The sequence below is a fragment of the Aspergillus pseudoviridinutans genome (genome assembly GCF_018340605.1).
Source record: "Aspergillus pseudoviridinutans IFM 55266 DNA, scaffold_6, whole genome shotgun sequence".
In the NCBI taxonomy this organism is placed as follows: Eukaryota; Fungi; Ascomycota; class Eurotiomycetes; order Eurotiales; family Aspergillaceae; genus Aspergillus; species Aspergillus pseudoviridinutans.
The window spans coordinates 1,351,193-1,370,324 of NW_025091286.1; the positions used below are offsets into that span (position 1 = coordinate 1,351,193).

Genomic DNA, 19,132 nt, shown 5'->3' on the forward strand with positions numbered 1-19,132 from the left:
GTCGGAAATTGGGGCCGGGTCTACGGGTATTGGATACCTAATGGATATCTAGGGGCCAATGATTTCTGGCACTCCATTCACAACAACTAAAAATAATAATCATCAATATGGTTTGCCTTTCTTGTCAAGTCCTGCGCCTCTTACCTCTGGTCAGTCTCGCCTAACGGAAGAACCCTGCTAGTGCTGAAGGGCTGCCCCATAGAATGTCACAGACGAGTACGGTATTTCTGATCAACAAGGCACCATTTGTGAGACCACGACCTTGATCTGCTGAGGATCTCCCGTGAAGGTTTTTTTCTTTTTGGAGAGTTCAATAAGCTCAAGGGCCGAACCCCTGAAAGGGGGGAAGGGACAAAAATACGAAGAAAAGTCCCCACGAAGTTACCGAAGACTTTTAGTCCAATTCAACTTTAAACCTAGATCAGCCATGGGATGAAACTTGTCGTTTACTTTAGGTGACCGCACTGTGGGACTGTAGCACAAAGTATCTACGATGCATACTTTGCATCTTATCTCTCTTTCTTGATAGGTACACTTACTCTTTTTCTTCGCCGCAGGATTCCGTTCTTTTGCACCCTGATCGGCAAAGTCATCCTCTCCTTTTAAATTTACGGAATCCTACTGCAATATCCGACCGGTATGGAGTAGCCACGGCGGCCGTGATTGGTACTGTCTGTCGGGCAAGTAGAAAAGTCACAGGCTGCAAGATGGCGAAAGAGGAATTCCCCTCATCCTGTATGCCTTGTATGGCAACCCTACTTTTCTAATCAACCGAGCACCCTGCCATCATAAAGAACAATAAGAATGGAGACGGCAATCTTTTTCGAGTCCAAATAACGCAGGGCTGGTCGAGTGGCGCACAGTCCTCTGTTTTTCATGGGCCGGTGACCGGCCCGTCAGGTCGCGGACGCATTTAGTTAGGCCAATACTATGAGTCTTTATCTACCACTTGCGAGTGAAGCCGATAGGACTGCCAATATTAAATTGTATCTAAAGGGGATGGAGTACGATGCAGGGCGATAACGGCGACGAAACAGCCTCAAATCGCCACGACCAAGGTAGGTAGTTGACCGGGTTCCAGTTCTGGACAACACGAATATGTTCCGGGTCCGAGAGACGGCAGAATTCTGCACGAAGGAGTCGAGTGATTATGATTATCATTGGGGGAGCAAGAGACAATAGGTAGCTACTAAACTAGTGTGTCCAGATTCGAGTTGATCTACTCCGTACTTTACGCGTGGTCCACCAGAATAGATCAAGTCTAATTAGCATTGGCACCTTAGTCTGGTCATCATTTCTCCAGACCCTCTTCGACACTCAACCAGAAATTGCCTCAAGTCTCAACAGCAATAAAATCACATAATATTCCTTGTACGGTCTGCGGAGTAGACTATGGCCTGTCAGGAAAAGTAAATCTGGGCTAGATAGTTTCATTAAAATGATCCGAGATTATTATGATTTGCTCAGTCCCCAGTTTCATTCTCTCTCCGCCTACTACTCCTCTTTTTATTGGACCGACTGACCACGGATCCTGTCACTTAAAAGCAGTTTCCAGGAGATGTGGGGATCCTCAGCAGGTACGGAGCACAGTAGCAGATATAGATCTTAGTGCCTCCTGGTATTTTACTGTGACTTACTTCAGGCTTTCCCCGATCGATTCAGTTGTCTCTCTGAAGTGGTAATAATATTAATATTGTACCATTCTAAATGAACTCATTTTCTCAAGTCATGATGATGTCGTCAGAAGAGTGGATGAATGAGTTCTTCCAAGAGCGGAGCCATGGTTGGACAACCGCCTCAAAATACTCCACTTGCAGGCGACCCCTCAATTCCATACTGCTCAGTGCTCACTCCTCTGCGTACTTCGACTCACAGACCAGACGCTGCTTCCCGGGGCGCACAGGTGCACCGACGATATTATTCACTTCGCTGAGACCGCGGGAAATACTTAGATAAGTATTGGACCCTGTACGCCGTCTCCCATAGATGTCGAGTGCTTGATGCAGCTCGATCTCGAACCTGGCAGACCTGGGCACCTAGCTTGAGATTGGTGTGCAGTGCAGCAGTGTTGATAGGCAGTAAGTACGGATATTCAAACCCCCTTTGTGCTAGTGTCCTGTCTTCCCCAACCAAATGATTCGCTTCATTTTTCCAGTGGTGTGACTGGTGACCACTGCAAATTGCTGGTTACTCCACTCTGTTCATGTCCCCTTATCCATGGTACGGGGATGATGCCCAGTGATTACCATTGCTTCTTTGTGGACATGATGCTGCTCTATGTTGACACATTGTTGTTTAGGCAAATGGAATATCCTCTTAAGTACGGATAGAATAAAGACACGCCTCAGACTGTTATTTCCGTAGTTTTCTATGATTATCTTGTTTTGCTCACTGTTGGCATAAAAGGCATCAGGCCGACCTATTGCCCTGTAATAATATCACTCCATCATCCATTATCCACTCTTCCCCGCGCCGACCTGTTTAATCCCGTCACTGCCTCTTAGTTACTGGATGGACTTAACCACATCTTCAAGGTGTTTCGGACTCCATCTTGGTGCCAAGGCAGAGCCAGTGTCAATGGCAGTGAAACTAAAATCTCCATCCCAACGGCTATTCCTGCATGAAAATGCCTTCCCCGCATCTTCCAGCACAGTTGGTTTGAGATATTTAGAACCTGGATAGATCTATGAAGCTTTATTGTTGTGCATACAAGGGCTTGCCGTAATAGGAAGTACCATGGTCATTCTTCAACGAACATGATCTTAAGAAAAAGAAAATATCAAACGTCATTACTACTAAGGTTGGGTAGTTACTAGACAACCCCAGCAAGTGAAACGCGGTACCTGCTTCTGCCATCCCCACTTGCTTCCCTCCTTTCTATTGACTGCTGAGTGTAGGAGTAAGCTAGGTTGGTCCCTTTTCCCATCCCTCCTCTGCCCTTCCGCTGCTGTTGGCGGACGACTTCACAGCATCATCATTATGTGTCGCTTTTTCCTTTTTATTTTCCCCCCCTCTTATTTTCCCCTCTTATTCTGTTTTAGCGTTCTCCCCCTTATTTCCCTCTTTCATTTTCACTTTTATTCGAGTTATATCCCGTCTATTACTTTTCCACTTAGTGCGGAGTGCTAAAATGCCGGTTATCTTATTTCATTGTGTACGAATATCATTGAATACCTGAGCCAAAAGGTCATCATCGATAGCTGGTGCTGTGGCTCTTGGCCTTTTTCCTCACGTAGCTATTGGAATGTTTGATCCTGCGATGGCCTCATGGATGGAGATCCACCGTCATCTTCTCTCATGGCTCTGGCTCTTAGTCTTCTGCGGCGTTTTCTGCTAAGTGCTAGCCCCTTGGAAACTTGGGAACTTGGGATTCACTAGTTGCACCTAGCCTATCGTCCTAGCCTCCACCCCGATTATTCCCTCCTCCCTTCCAATCATAATGTGATAATGATCATGGTCTTGCCTCCTCATCCATCCCCCTCTCTGGGCCTCTATGCCTCTGGCTGCTGCTCAGGCCTACCTGACTGCCGGATTACCATGGGTCGCCCCGCCCACACGACGGCCTTAGCTGCCCATCAACTAGGTACTCCGTAGTCTAGTCTGGATAGTCACAGTCTATCGGGAATACTAACTGTGACTATCCAGTTCTTCTTCTGCTGCTAAGCCTGCTAATTACCTAGTCATCTACTCTGTAACTACGGAGTACTGCTGCTGCTTCTCCCACACCATACCCGGCTTTGTCCTAGCCTGCTCTTCCTGTAGCTAGCATAGTAATCCACCTACTTTTCCTTTTCTTTTTTCCCTTTTTAATTTTTTATTTTAATTTGTTATTCTATTTTTCTGACGAGTTGCAAAAAATAATAAAATAAAAATAAAAATCAAATAGGATATGAAATAGCAAAACAAGTACTCACTCTGTAGAAGAGACAGACATTACCTATCTATCTTACCCTTGCTCTTTTGCATGTTAATGTGAATTGCTCAAACTTTTCTCGATCATCATCGATTATTCTTTAAAATCGGTCCCCCTCTCCAGGTCGACACTTCTTTTCCAGGTATCTATATCATATTACTTTCCTTCTGTTCCCTCGCCTCGTGTTCTAGGCTTGCTTTCTTTTTATTTTCCCTCTTTGCTTATTCTGGGGAGGTTCTTCTCGTTGTTCCTCGTTTCGCATGGCACTGGTGGCTGTCCTGAGTCCCAAAGTGGATAAAATCGGCTGACATTCCTCCTGCTGCGATACAGTTACAGAACAACCACTCCAGCACCAGTTGAACTGTTCGTTTCTACTATTTCTTCTCCCCTATTCCTTCGAGAACTTGGCACTGCTATTCTCTCTCTCTTATAAATCACAAATTGTAAAAGGAAATGCGAAAAAGGTGATTTAGGTGCTGATGCTATCTCCTGTGGCCAGTCCAGAACGTCAGAAAGCTTGGGAATTACCGCAACTTTCTGTGGTTGGAAGATTCAAGTCAACCTATACGATCCGATCGCTATCCGTGGAACCAGAAGCTCCAGTCGACCCAGCTTTTATACTACTTCGGCCAGGCGTATTCCATCCGTGTCTGTCTATCCAGTGTTCCAGTTTTCCATTGGATCAATTCTCCAGTCTCCAGAAATTCAGAATCAGGATCCAATCTTTTCCTTTCTTTTTCTTTCCTTTTTTTGCTCGTTGGGGCCTGCTCCGTCTAGACGGAGATTTGAGGGAACAAAACGAGACTGGGGCCCGTGCTGGTCGTCGATCCGGGTTGCAGAAAGTCGAAACTCTGGTAGACTTTAAACTCTCTGGAGAGACAGAGAGGGGGGAGGTCTGGTTTTAAACTTGCACCATCGGCCCTTCTTCTACGGTTCGACCTTGCCGTGAGCTTCCACTTACTTTGCCCCGGAGTGTCACTACTACCTACTCACTACCTTACCTTACCCTACCTTGACCTACATACATCTCGAACATTGTCATCTTCCTTTTACCCCTCTCTCTTCCACTTCTTTTCGATTTCTCTCCTTATATTGTGCGCCCAAACCTCGATCATCAGTCTGAACACAAGCAAGAAAGAATTACACGCCTCCTTCCAGCCAGCAGTTGCGCGAAACCACAGCTGTTGGATCTGGTCACTCGCTCCTTCCTGTCTTTAAACTTCGTGGAAACATCGCAGTCCTAGCCGCGTTGCTTGAAACTCTGATCCAGCAGTGGTTCAACTCTGATTGATATTTCTTCTCTGGGCCCCCTCCCCTGTCAACTAAGTTTAACCTAACTCTACTACAACCTCCCCCATCAATTTGGGGATAAAAGAAACAAAAGATGGTGAACGGCACCGCTGCGGTGTTGGAACCCACGTTCACGGGGTATGTCGCAACGACGCAAGATGCACTGATCTTGTTCGAGGCCTGTTTGACGGGCATCCTACATCACGTTCCTCGCCGACCTCATGATCGCGAAAGGAGCCATCTCGTCCGCAGCGGCAGTGTGTTCATCTACGAAGAGAACTCATCGGGCATCAAACGATGGACAGACGGAGTTACGTGGAGTCCCAGTCGCATCTTGGGCAACTTTCTAGTCTATCGAGAGCTTGAAAAGCCGTTTCCACCAGGAGAGAAGAAACGAGCGATGAAGAAGGGCAACCGACGTCCAGTGCCTTCTGCGAGGCCTGGCGAACCTTACCCACGTCATGATAGCAACGGTGGATCTTATTCTCCCTCGTCGACATCTGGCTCGTTTGGCGATCGGTCGCATCAATCGGACGTGGAACGGGCACTGGTCGGTTCCCTGGTGGATTCATACGGCTTCAAGGATTCGGGACTGGTCAAGAAGACAATGAGCGTAACTGTCTCTGGGGTGACTCACCACCTGGTGTCGTATTACAGCGTTGAGGATGTGATGCGGGGCGTTCTGAATCCGCCGTCGATGGTGGAGTCGCTGCGATATATTCGCCCACGCGCGGAACTGACACAGAAGCAGAGCTTTCGCGCTCCAATCGATGATCTGGAGACAAGTGGGCTCGAGAATCCGAATGATCCGTCTCATGCCATTTATGGATATCGGCCGCAGCTGATGGCGCCCCCTGGATACGCCATGCCGAATCCCCACCCGGAGTTTTATATGCATACGACGCCTTACACTACCTCTCACGCACCACAGTCTGCACCGATTCCTGGATATTCCATGGGAGGCTCGATGCCCGCACAGCCCGCACAGAATCCGTACCTTCCTGCCCCTTCTGCGCCCGCGCATGTTCCGCAGAAGACGGAGGACTATCCGCAGTACAGGAATCCCAACCCAGCTCCAACTCCGTATGGCACCAGTTTTGACTCGATCAGTCATGGGCCTTTGTCTTCATCCATGCCGTCCACCCTGACCAGCAGCATACCCAGTTCTCTGAGCGAGCGCAATCGTTCTACATCGGATCAAAGTGTGTCGGCTTATCGAAACTCCTCGATTTCGTCGCGCAGTGTTGCCACGGACGTGACGTCGCCGATCGATCCTTCCACTCCAGCGACCTTCTCTCGAGGGAACAGTTTCAGTCTCTCAGGCCACATGGATGGACCGTCGCAACAACCACCCGAGCAGCGTGGCATTGCGCCAGCGTTCGATCCTAGTATCCCTCGTCGCGAGTCTATACCTGCTCATTACTATACGGGAAGCGACAGGCCTCAATATTACATGGGAGCGACGGCGCCGGCCGCGCATGCGAGTTACCCTGTTTCGACGTGGACCACAACTGCTCCAGCTCAGCCGCAAATGTAACTTCGCCGCGCTACCCTCCTATTTTCCCTTATTTCTCCCTTTCTATTTGTTTCGTACACCCTTCCTATGATTACCCCGTTTCCTTTTCTCTTCACATTATATCTCTGAGGGCGGCGATTTGGGGATAGATTCTGCATGCACGGTATGGATGTTTACCCGGATGGAATTCTGCTCTTAGAGAAGATACCGGAGGCTGTTTCTTTCATGTTTTGCTGTGTTGTCTTCTACGACGATATGATACACATCAAAATCTTTTCGTGCTTAGCCAATTGTGATCTTTATTCTTTTCTCCTGCACTTGTTCGGAGGGTCCTTCATTCGGGTTCAGTTGCGCTGTCTTCTACATGATTATGAGCAATGTCGCGGTTTGGGTGGTTCGGTCTGGGTGGTTATCTGTTTTTTTTTTTTTTTTTTTTCTTTTTCTTTGGTCTCCGTTTTCAGTCCCGTTCCTGCTTTGCTAAGCTATTATATCCTTATTGCTCTTTTACGGAGAGAGGCTCTAGGTGTATACGGGAGCTGAGAGAATCCTCACAGGCCGATTATAAGCCAGGTCACATTGATATCTTTTGCCTTTGCTCTGATAGGTTGTATTCTGGTCTACCAGGGGAGGTTATATCATACTGTCAATAGTCCAATTAATCGCCCAGCCCCATATTCCTGGTGCTGAAACAAAGGTGCTACGTGCCATGTCTCCATTCCTTGCATGTAACATCTCGAGAGAACGAATGGATTACATCATCACTACTGTTCGAACTTTCCTTACCAGACTCTGACTGCTGCTTCATGATCGTCTGTATTTCTTCGTTCGACGTTGAAATACGATGCTTAGTGTGTACTAGACCGCAGTCTAGAAAACCTTCATTTTTAATCCTCAAGGATAGACGCGGGAGGTAAATTGAATAGGCCATTGCCAGATCCACCACTAACTAGGGCCCCGGTCCGCTGTCCGCACACAGTATCTAATTTATGGTCCAGAGATGCTGTCGTCTAGGTAGTCAGAATGAAACAATCTTTCGCCCATGGACTCGTCGGCCTAGCACTAGCACTACCGGAAATCAATTTGCGAAACTACATTCTGAACTTCGTGTCTTTTTTTTTTTCTGTCTATGACGGGTACAGTACGTGACATAGCCTGCTTGCAGTTGCAGATCAGTCGCTGGTGGGCCGATATGTCCCGTAGCCCGTCGGGTCTGCGTCAGCGAATCAGGGATGCTTGGGCCGGGGAGACGCGGATCAGAAGAACCCCACTTTTGGGACCTTGATTGGTGGGACCGGTTATCTGCTTGGCTACCTTGTTGCCTTACGTAGGCAGGCGTCTTATGGTAGGTAGGTACTTCGCACTATTTCGCAGGGTGTGGTGATCATTCCATTCCATTCGAATCGAGGTACGTGTGTGCTGCGCCTCATGTGACTAGATGGCTATGCGGCTCCCGCGTCGTCACGTCGGTCATGTGAGCGATGTGGAGCTGATATTGACAGAAAGGGGAAAAAAAAGGGTGCATCAGTTAAAACGCCGGTCGGATACTTGGGGGCGCGGTTCCGGGTGATGATCCAGATTCAAATTTAGTCCTTCTCTCGATCTTGTCCTGCGGAGGGTTGTCCGGCGCTGAGGCGGTGCTGGGACAGTCGCTGCTGGCAGTGCAGTCGGGGACTCTCGACGATCGTTGTTATTCCGCTTGGCAGTGCTATTGCCATTATGAATGTCGCTATGGGTGGTGGGTTTGGGTGGGGGACGGCTCCCGCGCAGACTTGACAGGTGCGAGGCCATCTGGTTGTCCATCAGCAGGTGGATGGTCAAGGCGCTAGGGTCCGAGATTAGGGTTCTGCGACGTATTATGGGGGCCGGCTCGCGAAGGGCTGGCGCTGGTGCTGGAGTTGATGTTGTTGCTGCTGCTGCGGCGGCGCCAGCGAGGGTATTGGGGTATGCGAATCTTGCGACACCCCGGATCGGCTCGACTATGGTGCGGTCATGGTTGATGTCTTGAAGGGCGTCGTTGTCGTCTTGCGGAACTCCTCCGTCGGGTGGGATCTGCGTCGTTGTCTGCGTCAGCTTTGTTTCCAATCATCGGGGTTTGGAACTTACAACGGAAGCGAATCTCTTTCCCGGCATGCTCACATAGTCATCAAAGGAACTTTCGAGAGTCGCGAAATTGAATCCTTTCTCTGAGTCGACAGGTTCAAAGCGCTGTCCAACCTCCGATCGGAAGTCCACAGGCCGTCTACTTAAAGGCTGATACTTGGATAACGATAACCACCAGTCCGGGTAGCTGCCGTACCACGATTGCAAGGTCGGCTCGATGTCCAGGGAGAAAACAATGCGGCTGTCTGCGCGCGGTTTCTGGATCAGCATGGCAAACGTGAACTCCCGCGGCAGGCCCGATCTCTGCAGACTGTTCTCTTCCAGCGACCAGACAATTTCCCCGGCTTCGATGTCGAACTTGCGCCCTCGTGGGCTCTTCAGGGTCCGTACTGATCCTTGAATTCTCATCATCTCATAGCGTCTGTATCGGCCATTAATGCCACCGGCGGGTGACAGGCTGGCCATCAGGGGCCAGTCAGCGACTCCCAGTGATCCGGACAGGCTGTAGTTCCACTGCAGTGTCTCTGGCGATATAGCGGCATAGATCAGATGTGGTGCATGCATGAGGAAGCGCGGGTTTCCCGGCGGATAACCATTTGGGTAGTGGTCTGACGAAGCGACATGCCGGGTGCCCTGCACGGAAGCTCGAATCGTGGCCGCCTTGAACCGATGCGCCAAAGTGTTGGGTGAGTGGAAGACGAAATTGATCCCCAGGAAGTCTACGTGGTCATAGTCCTTGTCGGAAACGGCAGGGCTGGAGTAGAATCCATGCTGCAGTCGCTGGACGTGCGCTGTGATGTATGCGTCGCCGGGTAATTGACGCTCGTAGATACATGCTCCGTTGAGCAATAGTCGCGGGTTTGCCAGATTGGGATCTGCAGGCATCTGGGACCCTGTGTTGCTGGTTTCAGGTTTCTTTTGCTTGTTGCCAGGGACGGCCAAGTCGCGAGGCAGCGGTGCACGTGCAGGACCGTTCATGATTGGCATTCCCAGGCTTATTCTTATCGTATCAGGTAGCCAAAAATGGCTGCTGCATGTCAAAGTCCTGTGTTTGAGGTCGCCTTTGTGTCTTGTTGATCCATGAGCGATGGAAGTAGGGATCCACGAACAGCCTGTAAATCAACATCATTAGTTATGAGGTAAGTTATAGACTGTCATATGCAGAGTGCTCTGCTTTTGACTTACTTTGGCAAACTTGAAGGCGAAAACCGAGTTTGTGGACAGATGCTCATGGCTGGAGTCAGGTGAGAAGGGATCTACAGTCAGATGAGAGTCGGACGGATGTGCTACTATGGATATGGTGAATGCGCCAGTGAATGTGTTGCTTCGTTGACCTGAGGGTCAGGCGGAATGCTAATGACTCTTAAACACATTCTATTCTTTGTAAAAATTTAGGAAATAGTATGGATGACTGTTGTATGTCGGAGGTGACCAAGGAATATTCGGAGAATATATCTGTATATATCTCTATTTGTAGAGCAAACAACCCACGGAAGCTCTGAGCCATGGACAGCCGTCATTGAGTCATTTCTTATTTTCATCTACTGACTCTATTTTGACTGTATCAAGTTTGACTCTATCCCAATCTCAATCCCCCATTAGTTTTGTGCAGTTTGCTTATGATTTTCACTTCAGGATTGAGACGAGGCGGGTACACCACGCCCGCACTGATTGCACCTATTCAAATAACTGCCCAGATTTCAAGAGCAAAGAAATAGCTCCATCGTATCCTAGCATACTGAGGACAGTTCAACATCATGATGTTTCGCCCAAAGGTTTACCCCGGATCTCTGTACACAACCTTGAAATATCACATGACTTATGGCCGGAACAACCTTCCTCCGTGCGCATTTTCCTTTCCCCAGACAGAAAAAGGTGGTCACGAGCCTCGGTTTATATACATTGAAACTATTTTCTTTCCTCATTGCGACACAAGCATTCGTGCGGTTTTTCGGGCTCAACAGGGATCCAGCCGGTCTGTAGTTGGCCGCTGTCTGGTCCCACAGTCACCTGTATACCTTCTGACCCGAGACCGCCGTTGAGTTGCTTGGAATCGGGTGATTGACCCGCCATCATATATTCTGGTGATCACTATAAATTCAAAATCGAAGAGATATATCGTTGACCATCCAACTCGACGCCTGAATGGGCCGTCTCTCACTTTTTGTTACATTGAAATTCGCCACAAGATCGCCGACTTTCGTTCCGTCATCGTGCATATTTTTGAATCTGACCTTCATTTGATCGTTGACCCCATAGCATATGGGTTTCCAGTTGACAGCATATTTTGACGGACACATAAACAGAACGCTTAATTGACTATGACATTGTCTCAGCCACTGTATTGAGTGAGGGATATTCGCCAACCGAGACATATGCATTGAACGAGACCTCCGAACAGATCTCAATAATTTTTGCGAAGCGCTTTTCATCTGCTATTTCACTTATCCCATTTCTTGTGCCATTGATTGACAAAGGTCATCATGGCAACTAATACTCTCCTGCCGATGCCCATTCGAGCAATCAGGCAATCTCCAAGTCTATGGAGAGTAACCATGTTTCATCCACTCGGATCGAATTCCGCCACCTGCAGAGGATGGCAAAGCCCCCGGTGGAAGAACCTACACACTTTGACGGTATCCACTCCATCAGCTCGTCCTAGACACATACAAGATAGGTATGCGCATGGACTCTTCAGCTAGATCTTTCATGGAGCCTAACAGTTTGCTAGGTTGGCGAGACACACGAGCTGTATGTTCCGTGCTATCGAGCCTCTATGTGGCCGACCACTTAATCTACAGAGGAGATGGTCAAGCTCAAAAAAGCCGGAGGATCAGATGGAGAATGCCTCTCAAAAGTGAGTATTGATCCTCTGCGTCACGTGTCGGTGCCATTGCAGGCCTCGCATGTGAGTGAGTATCGTCCGGGTGATTTTAACCATGTGTAGGCCTCAAACCGGCTCGAAAAAGTCTCCAATTCTTTCCAAAATTCCTCTTCCTACTCATGAGAACATTTACACCGTTCCCAATATCCTCACATTCTCTCGTCTAGTTGCGGCTCCCTTGGTGGGCTACTTCCTCGTTCATGATCATCATGCAGCTGCACTAGCATTATTTGTCTATGCTGGTCTCACAGATCTTGTGGACGGCTATATTGCCCGACGATATAACCTTCAGACTGTCGTCGGCACCATTATTGATCCAATGGCCGATAAACTGTTAATGACGATTGGTGTTGCTTGCTTGGCCGTCAATGGTTCTATTCCTGGTAAGGCTCCTTCTTCCTCTATGACGCTGTTGTTATCGTCTTTCGAATATCGAAGAGGGGATCGTCCCTATTTCTCCTTGGCAGCTCACTGATCGGGAACAGTATGGCTTGCGGTAATCATTCTCGGCCGCGATGTTGGGCTTGCGTTGTCCGCAATCTACTACCGCTGGATATCTCTTCCCCCGCCAAAGACCATGGCACGATACTGGGATTTCTCCCTTCCCTCCGCAGAGGTCAAGCCAACGGGTATCTCCAAAGTCAACACAGCTTTGCAGCTTGTGCTTGTGGGCTCCGCGATCGCACTGCCTGTGATTCCAGAGGCAGTCCTCGATGCATGGAGTCTCCGAGAAGGAATGACGGCGTTGCAGTAAGTACCGCAGATTCCCTTTGTTTCCCGTCGTTATCATTTTTCACCCTTATTCTTTTGAAATGTGGAAGAGAATGTGAAGGCCCTGCGCATATGGTTGCTGTCGGGTGAAATTCTAGCACGTACGACCATAGGGTGTGGAAAACAGGGCTTCCCGTCCGCTCAGCCGTACTTAAGCCACACGCCGGCCGGTTAGTAGTTGGGTGGGTGACCACCAGCGAATCCCGGCTGTTGTACGTTTTTGCTTTTTTGCGAAATCAGTTTTATCTACATTTCTTCTTCCTTTTTTGTTTTCTCTTGTTTCTTCTTTTGTTAATCTTTCTTTATTATTTGCATCCCATTCTAACTTTTCACCTAGGTACCTCGTTGCAGCCACTACAATCTGGTCTGGGCTCAGCTACGTCTTTTCCAAAGACGCAGTAAAGATCCTCACTAAGGAGGAAATACAGAAGCGCATTGCAAGAGCCAGCGGGAAGAAGTCCTCATGAACTTCGTGCATAGTCTATAGATGGTTCAGGCAAAAAGTGTATGGCTTCGGCGCAGAGCGATTAAACTCAATACGGTCGCCTCCTATGTTTCGTTTGATGTGTTACAGCAAGTTGCGGTAAATATTTGCATAGTTGGAGTGTATATGACTGGCTGATGTACATAGAAAGGGGTAGTATAGACCTTAATATTTGCAAATGAAGCGAAGTGCTATAAGCATGAGGCTTCCCGTTTCTCAATGCTTTTTTTCCGTGGGAGAAGATCGCGTAGCAGCTGATAGAATGACCAATAGATGCGATGTGAGTTCATAGGAGGGGACGATCATATGGCGACCGAATATATGGACAGACTTGATGGCCTTTCGAGTGTTTACATTTGTAAAGCCGGCGAGATTGTTTGCTCACCCTCGTAGGGCTTATGGAAGCATATCCTTCGAGTACGGTTACTCATTAGCGTCGCTCGACATCGTGGAGCTGCCATGCCCTAAATGTGTCCTGGTCACCGACGAAGTGGTCTCCTGGCCACCGTAGGATGCTGCTGGATGGACGGTTCCCGGTTCCGCGGTTATGCCCTCCTACATCAAAGGTCCGGTTCGAGATGCCGACCTTCAGGACAACCGTTCATGTCTTGGCTTGCTGGGTGGGGAACATCGCGTTCCAGTAGTCCTTGACTCGCTGGCATATACCTTCGCGGCCCTCCCAGGTCCGGAACTTGGTTTCGAGCTCGCACGCCGTCCACAAGATCTCCCTCCAGAACTGCTTCTCCACATCCGTGCGGAACTTCCCAATCACCTCTTCGGGGATCGTCCAGGCGCGCGTGTAGCTGCCGTCATCTTCAAAGGCCGGGGTGACGGATTGTTCGTCGAATACCGTAGCGGGGTTGAACTTGGGGTAATTGGCGTGGATGAAGAAAGCGCGGGGCGCGGGCGCTTTGGAGCCGTGCACGCGCCATTCCCCCTTCTGCGTCAGGGCGTAGTCCTCGACGGGGTCGAATTGGACCATTGCGGAGCCGGCCAGGCCGGACTTGGTGCGGTGGCCGATGGCGACGATGGGCTCGCTGACTTGGTAGTACGGTTCGTCCATTGTCAGAGCGGCTGCGACGAAAGTCTCTTTGTCGCCCTCTCCCGCTGCGCCTTGTGACAGCAAGGCCCAGTAGTAATCTGGGCCCCAGAAATTGTAGTACGTGCTCAGGAGTAGCGTTTTCAAATGGGTCTTCTTGGAGATGAGCAGCTCGCCGGATTCGCTCGACTGGCGGATGGTGTTTGGGGGCATCTCCTTCGAAGCGATTTCGTAGTAGTATGACGAGATGGTGTCGGCCCAGAAATCCGGCCATGTGACCATGTTCTTCGACCGGAAGGGCTCGTTCGTGAACAGGATGTCTGGCTTCTCTAGCGGGAAGGCATCGGCGTCCAAGAAGAGGATCTCTTCGAAAGACGAGAACATCATCGCGAAGAGTTTGAACTGGTACTTCTCTATCTGCATGATCTTGGGGACGGCATCGAGAATGTGTGATAGCACCACACATCGGGAATTCAGAGACGGCAGAATCACATCGCATATATACTCCTCATACTCCTCTTCGTTTGCCAAAAAGACTTCCACCGGAAGCTCTGAACCTGTTTTCCGGAGCATTCGAAGAGAAATGACCAGGACAGGCAGGTATGAACCTCCTGCCGTCGAGACCAGGCCTCTTGTGTTGGGGACATAGTGTAGTTGCGGCGGGTTGCTCTTGATATCGCTGACAAACCCGGTATGCGCTTTCTTCATGATCTCCACATCATCCGGTAGCATGTCCAGATACTCCCTTCGGTCTTCCGGTTTCGCTTCCTCGAACCGTATAGACGGCGCATTGCCGAGTCGCATGGGTGGGTCGCATTTCGGCTGATATTTGGCCAAAAGCGGCTGGAACTGCTGCCAGAAATGAATATGACCATCGGTAGAATGTAGGACTACACCACTGTCGCTATCAAGGTAGGAAGGGTTTTTTTCGCCTGACTTGACTGGGACAGATCGCCATCGCGCGAACGACCAGGTTAAGACCGATGCGAGAAATACTGCAAGCAGTAGCGTTCGCACTCGCGAATACATCCGAGGTACTGACATTGTCGTCGAGGTGCGACCGGAAAGACGAGGGTGAGCAGTCGCTTTCGCTGACGAAGCTGACTGATAATCCTTTCCCAGCGAGTGCACCTCGTCGCACAAGATACGGAAGCTCAGGGGCTGTGAAAGTCGTGCGAACCCGACGAGCTAGCACCTGCGATGCCCTGGAAGGATTCTATGTGTGCAGAGAAACAAGAGACATTCGAGACCTATCGCTGTTGTGGAAAAGTGGTAATGCGCTGATGATCAATGCTGGATTGCGGCGTGAAAGAATATACATAGGCGCTGGGCAGCGGGAATGGCATGCAGAAGGAAACGAGTGAGTCCAAGGTAAAGAAAAGTTAGACAGATAGATAACTAGGTTGACATTGCAATGAAGGTGAAGATTAGAGTGCTATATACGTGGCGTAGACTGGGGGTAAGAATAACTGAACGGTTAATTGGACGGGATAAAATAATCACCTCTCAGCTGATGGTCATCATAGAAGAGTCATGGTCCCTCGGCCTGCGGAAAGTCTGTTCGACCCACCACGTTGCTTACGATCATCGACTCAACCATATTACTCTTCTTAAGACTCGGAGAGTTTTCCTTGTTCTAATATTCCGCTTTAAGCTGAATAGTAGATAGAGAAGGGATATATTACGGATTTGGGGATCAGGAATACATGATATGTGTTGTTGTTGAGGCGAGACCTCTGAGAGTATACGGAGTAGAATAACCTTGGTATAGTATGCCACAATGCAATATGCAATGCAAAGATCAACAAGCCCTAGAAATATTTCAGTCGCTGTACCATCCCATGCGCCATGCAGTTTCCCAATAAATGTTAACCCTATGTTAATCGTACAAGCCTCCTAGATGATTGAGCATCACGCTGCTTTCTGCACTCTCAAACAGATCCACGTAACATGCTTTCCGCAGATCCTTCAGTCGCGTCTGCGTCGAGTGCTTCTTTGCTCGTGTCCAAGGTCCTGCGGACGTGCATCAGCAACCTCAGAGCACCCGCTGGCGTGACTCCTTCGATACGCCTCGCCATTCCCACACTAACGGGTCGGACGCGCTCGAGAGCCTGTCTTTCCTCGGTGCTGATGCCCTGAACCTTCGAGTAGTCCAAGTCCGGAGGCAAGATGAGGCTCTCATCCTGCAGGAATTTCCTCGCCATTGCCTCTTGCCGCTTGACATAAGGCGCGTAGCGACCTTCGATGCTGACCCGGGTTCGGATTATGGGGTCGAATGACGCGGATGTGTATGCCATACCTGATGGCGATTCGATGTGGGGGATCAAAGCGTCGATGTCCACACCGTCGAGGCAGAGGAGGTCGAGCGCCGAGCGGACAGAGCTATCCGTCCGAGTTTTGAATCCCTTGCGCGACCAGACGGTAGAAGAAAGTTTCGTGTTGGCGAGGAGGTTCTGCAACTCCTTGATTTGCGCTTCTGTGTCGGTGAAGTAACGCCACCGCTTGTCCGAGACCACTCCAGCGTTACGGGCCATACGGGTGAGTCGCAGATCGGCATTGTCAGACCGAGTCGAGATGCGATATTCGCTTCGTGCGGTGAACATACGATAGGGTTCGGATACTCCCTTTGTGATGAGGTCGTCGATCATGATTCCGATAAATCCGTCCGACCGGGTGAGAGTGAACGGCTGACGGCCTTGAGCAGACAGACCGGCGTTCGTACCGGCAATGATCCCCTGTCCTGCAGCTTCTTCATATCCGGTTGTTCCATTGATCTGGCCTGCAAGATACAGGCCACTGATCAGTTTTGTCTCCAAAGTCGGTCGGAGATTGCGGGGATCGATGTAGTCGTACTCCACACCATAGCCGGGCTGTAGCATGCGCACGTTCTCAAGACCGCGGACCGTGCGTAGCAGGGCATATTGTGCATCTGCCGGAATGGTCATCGAGATACCGTTTGGGTAGATGACCTCATTCGGTGCGAATCCTTCCGGTTCGAGCCAGATCTGGTGCTGTTTCTTATCCGTAAAACGTATAATCTTCGATTCCAATGAGGGGCAGTAGCGTGGCCCTCGCACAGTCTCGCGAATGTGAATTGACTTGTCAAGGTTTGCGCGCACAATCTCGTGTGAAGCCTCGTTGGTGTGGGTCATCCAGCAGGTAAGCTGACCTTCATCGCCCACATCGACCGTTGTGTTGAGATACGAGAAAGGCTGCGGAGGGGAGTCGCCTCTCTGGACTTCCAATGGCGAAAAGTCGATCGTTTTCATATCCAATCGAGGAGGAGTCCCGGTCTTCAGGCGACCAAGCTGAAAACCTGCTTCGCGAAGGGATTTGCTAAGCCCAAACGTAGCCGCTTCACCCATACGCCCCGAAGGGTAGGCTTCAAGTCCGATGTGTATTTCTCCACCGAGAAACGTTCCGGTTGTGATGACAACGCGCCCAGTAGGTATTACCTCTCCGGATTCGAGCCGTACTCCGACAATCTTGCCCTGCGATCCGGGGATGTTCTCAACCCCCTCTTTTGACACCACAATATCTGCAACCTTGCCTTCCACTATGCTCAGCCCTTCGGTAGCGACCAGCTCCTCCTGCATGTATCTCTTGTAGAGATCCCGATCGATCTGAGAGCGCGGACCCCACACAGCAGGTCCCTTGGATCGATTGAGAATGCGAAACATAATACCGGCCTTGTCAATGATTCGCCCTGCCACACCGTCCATGGCATCAATTTCGCGGATCATTGTTCCTTTCCCGATTCCCCCAAAACTCGGATTGCATGAACAAACCCCAATGTTCGACAGCGAGGGCGTAATCAATGCGGTGCGTGCGCCAGATCGAGCGGCAGCTGCAGAGGCCTCGGAACCAGCGTGGCCTCCTCCGATAACGACGACATCGTATGCACTACATGCCTAGAGTCAGTACCAGTGCAGAGACGACTAGGATAAAAGTGATGGGAAAAACATACCGAGTTCCATCAGAAACCGTGGCCATGCCTCGTGTGAGACTCATGACCCGGGACCGAGGAGCAGAACCCCATCGCCAAAGAGCCACTGACCGCGCCCTGAAAGCCATGATAACAGCTTTTTAGCCAGGACGACTCTACACCAGAACAGTAAACTGCATTGAGGCCATGGAAAAATACTGGCGGCGATCCGGGTCACGTGGAGGATATTTTCTTATTACCATTTATTTCCGAAGGCGGTGAAAGGCGGAAGTAATGCAAATAAGCAATATTGCCCGTGATTTGCGCAATCAACTAGTTGCGGGGCTGCTTTCTCATGCCCCGCAGGACTTTAGATGGGTTTTCTATCTTCTATATCTTCGCGCTGATAGGATAAGAGATACTTGTTGAGCCCGTTGACCTGTTGACTCTTATCTGAACGCAAAAGATACTCTGTTCGGCGGTCGTGCAGGAAAACATTGCACCATGAAGGCTTACTGGTATGACAACAAACCGGTAGGTTTCATTATCCGAGACTATGACTCCCTCTCTTATCAGGCAGAGACTGAGATTGGAATAGGGCGACCAGAGGGAACCCCATGACTCCGGGCGTCCGGTGACAGTGGACTACCTCGCCTCCATTGGAGTCCAATACTACCATTTCCCCTCCCTCGAGTCTGTCAACGAATTGGCCAAGGAACGTGGATATAAGAATCGCGATGAGATTGTCGTTTCGCCACAGACGATGGGCGATGTGTACGAGGAGAAGGTGAAGATGTTCTTCAATGAGCATCTGCACGAAGACGAGGAGATCCGCTACATCCGTGATGGCGAGGGTTATTTTGACGTGCGTGGCCAGGAGGACGAATGGGTTCGGATCAAGTTGGCGAAGGATGACTTGATCATTCTCCCCGCTGGTATCTACCATCGTTTTACCACCGATGACAAGAATGTTGGTCTCCTTGAGCTTATGCTGTCTACACTTTGATACCAACTTGCTGACTGCTTCGTTCACAGTATGTCAAGGCTATGCGCCTTTTCCAGGAAGAGCCTAAGTGGACACCCTTGAACCGTGGCCCTGATGTCGATGAAAACTCTCATCGGCAGTCTTACCTCCGCACAGTCCAGAACAAGGCCGTTGCTTAGGACTTTTGCTTTCCATTGGTGACTAATGCTAATTGCCAACATGGGC

At 49.9% G+C, this 19,132-nt stretch overlaps 6 protein-coding genes and 1 non-coding gene across 7 annotated transcripts; 4 read left to right on the forward strand and 3 right to left on the reverse strand.

Moving 5' to 3' along the window:
* Positions 1-5,297: 5,297 nt before the first annotated feature.
* Positions 5,298-6,740, forward strand: Asppvi_008896 (camp independent regulatory protein; the record flags this gene model as incomplete). Its single annotated transcript, XM_043304761.1, has 1 exon — positions 5,298-6,740. One exon carries the CDS (start codon positions 5,298-5,300, stop codon positions 6,738-6,740), a length of 1,443 nt encoding a protein of 480 aa, XP_043160696.1.
* Positions 6,741-8,240: 1,500 nt separating this feature from the next.
* Positions 8,241-9,806, reverse strand: Asppvi_008897 (uncharacterized protein; the record flags this gene model as incomplete). The annotated part of the gene is made up of 2 exons (XM_043304762.1): positions 8,241-8,768; positions 8,823-9,806. The coding sequence occupies 2 exons, from the start codon at positions 9,804-9,806 to the stop codon at positions 8,241-8,243; spliced, it is 1,512 nt and encodes a 503-aa protein (XP_043160697.1).
* Positions 9,807-11,656: 1,850 nt separating this feature from the next.
* On the forward strand, positions 11,657-12,941 carry Asppvi_008898 (cardiolipin synthase; the record flags this gene model as incomplete). The annotated part of the gene is made up of 4 exons (XM_043304763.1): positions 11,657-11,676; positions 11,767-12,086; positions 12,189-12,453; positions 12,812-12,941. The coding sequence occupies 4 exons, from the start codon at positions 11,657-11,659 to the stop codon at positions 12,939-12,941; spliced, it is 735 nt and encodes a 244-aa protein (XP_043160698.1).
* Asppvi_r0028 lies at positions 12,574-12,693 on the forward strand. The gene has a single exon (XR_006253316.1). It is a non-coding gene; the product is annotated as a 5S ribosomal RNA (ribosomal RNA).
* Positions 12,942-13,559: 618 nt separating the features above from the next.
* On the reverse strand, positions 13,560-15,041 carry Asppvi_008899 (alpha-mannosyltransferase; the record flags this gene model as incomplete). The annotated part of the gene is made up of 1 exon (XM_043304764.1): positions 13,560-15,041. The coding sequence occupies one exon, from the start codon at positions 15,039-15,041 to the stop codon at positions 13,560-13,562; it is 1,482 nt and encodes a 493-aa protein (XP_043160699.1).
* Positions 15,042-15,928: 887 nt separating this feature from the next.
* Asppvi_008900 (tRNA modification protein MTO1) lies at positions 15,929-18,071 on the reverse strand (the record flags this gene model as incomplete). Its single annotated transcript, XM_043304765.1, has 2 exons — positions 15,929-17,900; positions 17,965-18,071. The coding sequence occupies 2 exons, from the start codon at positions 18,069-18,071 to the stop codon at positions 15,929-15,931; spliced, it is 2,079 nt and encodes a 692-aa protein (XP_043160700.1).
* Positions 18,072-18,426: 355 nt separating this feature from the next.
* Asppvi_008901 (acireductone dioxygenase (Ni2+-requiring)) lies at positions 18,427-19,086 on the forward strand (the record flags this gene model as incomplete). The annotated part of the gene is made up of 3 exons (XM_043304766.1): positions 18,427-18,456; positions 18,521-18,892; positions 18,958-19,086. 3 exons carry the CDS (start codon positions 18,427-18,429, stop codon positions 19,084-19,086), a joined length of 531 nt encoding a protein of 176 aa, XP_043160701.1.
* Between the last annotated feature and the right edge of the window lie 46 nt (positions 19,087-19,132).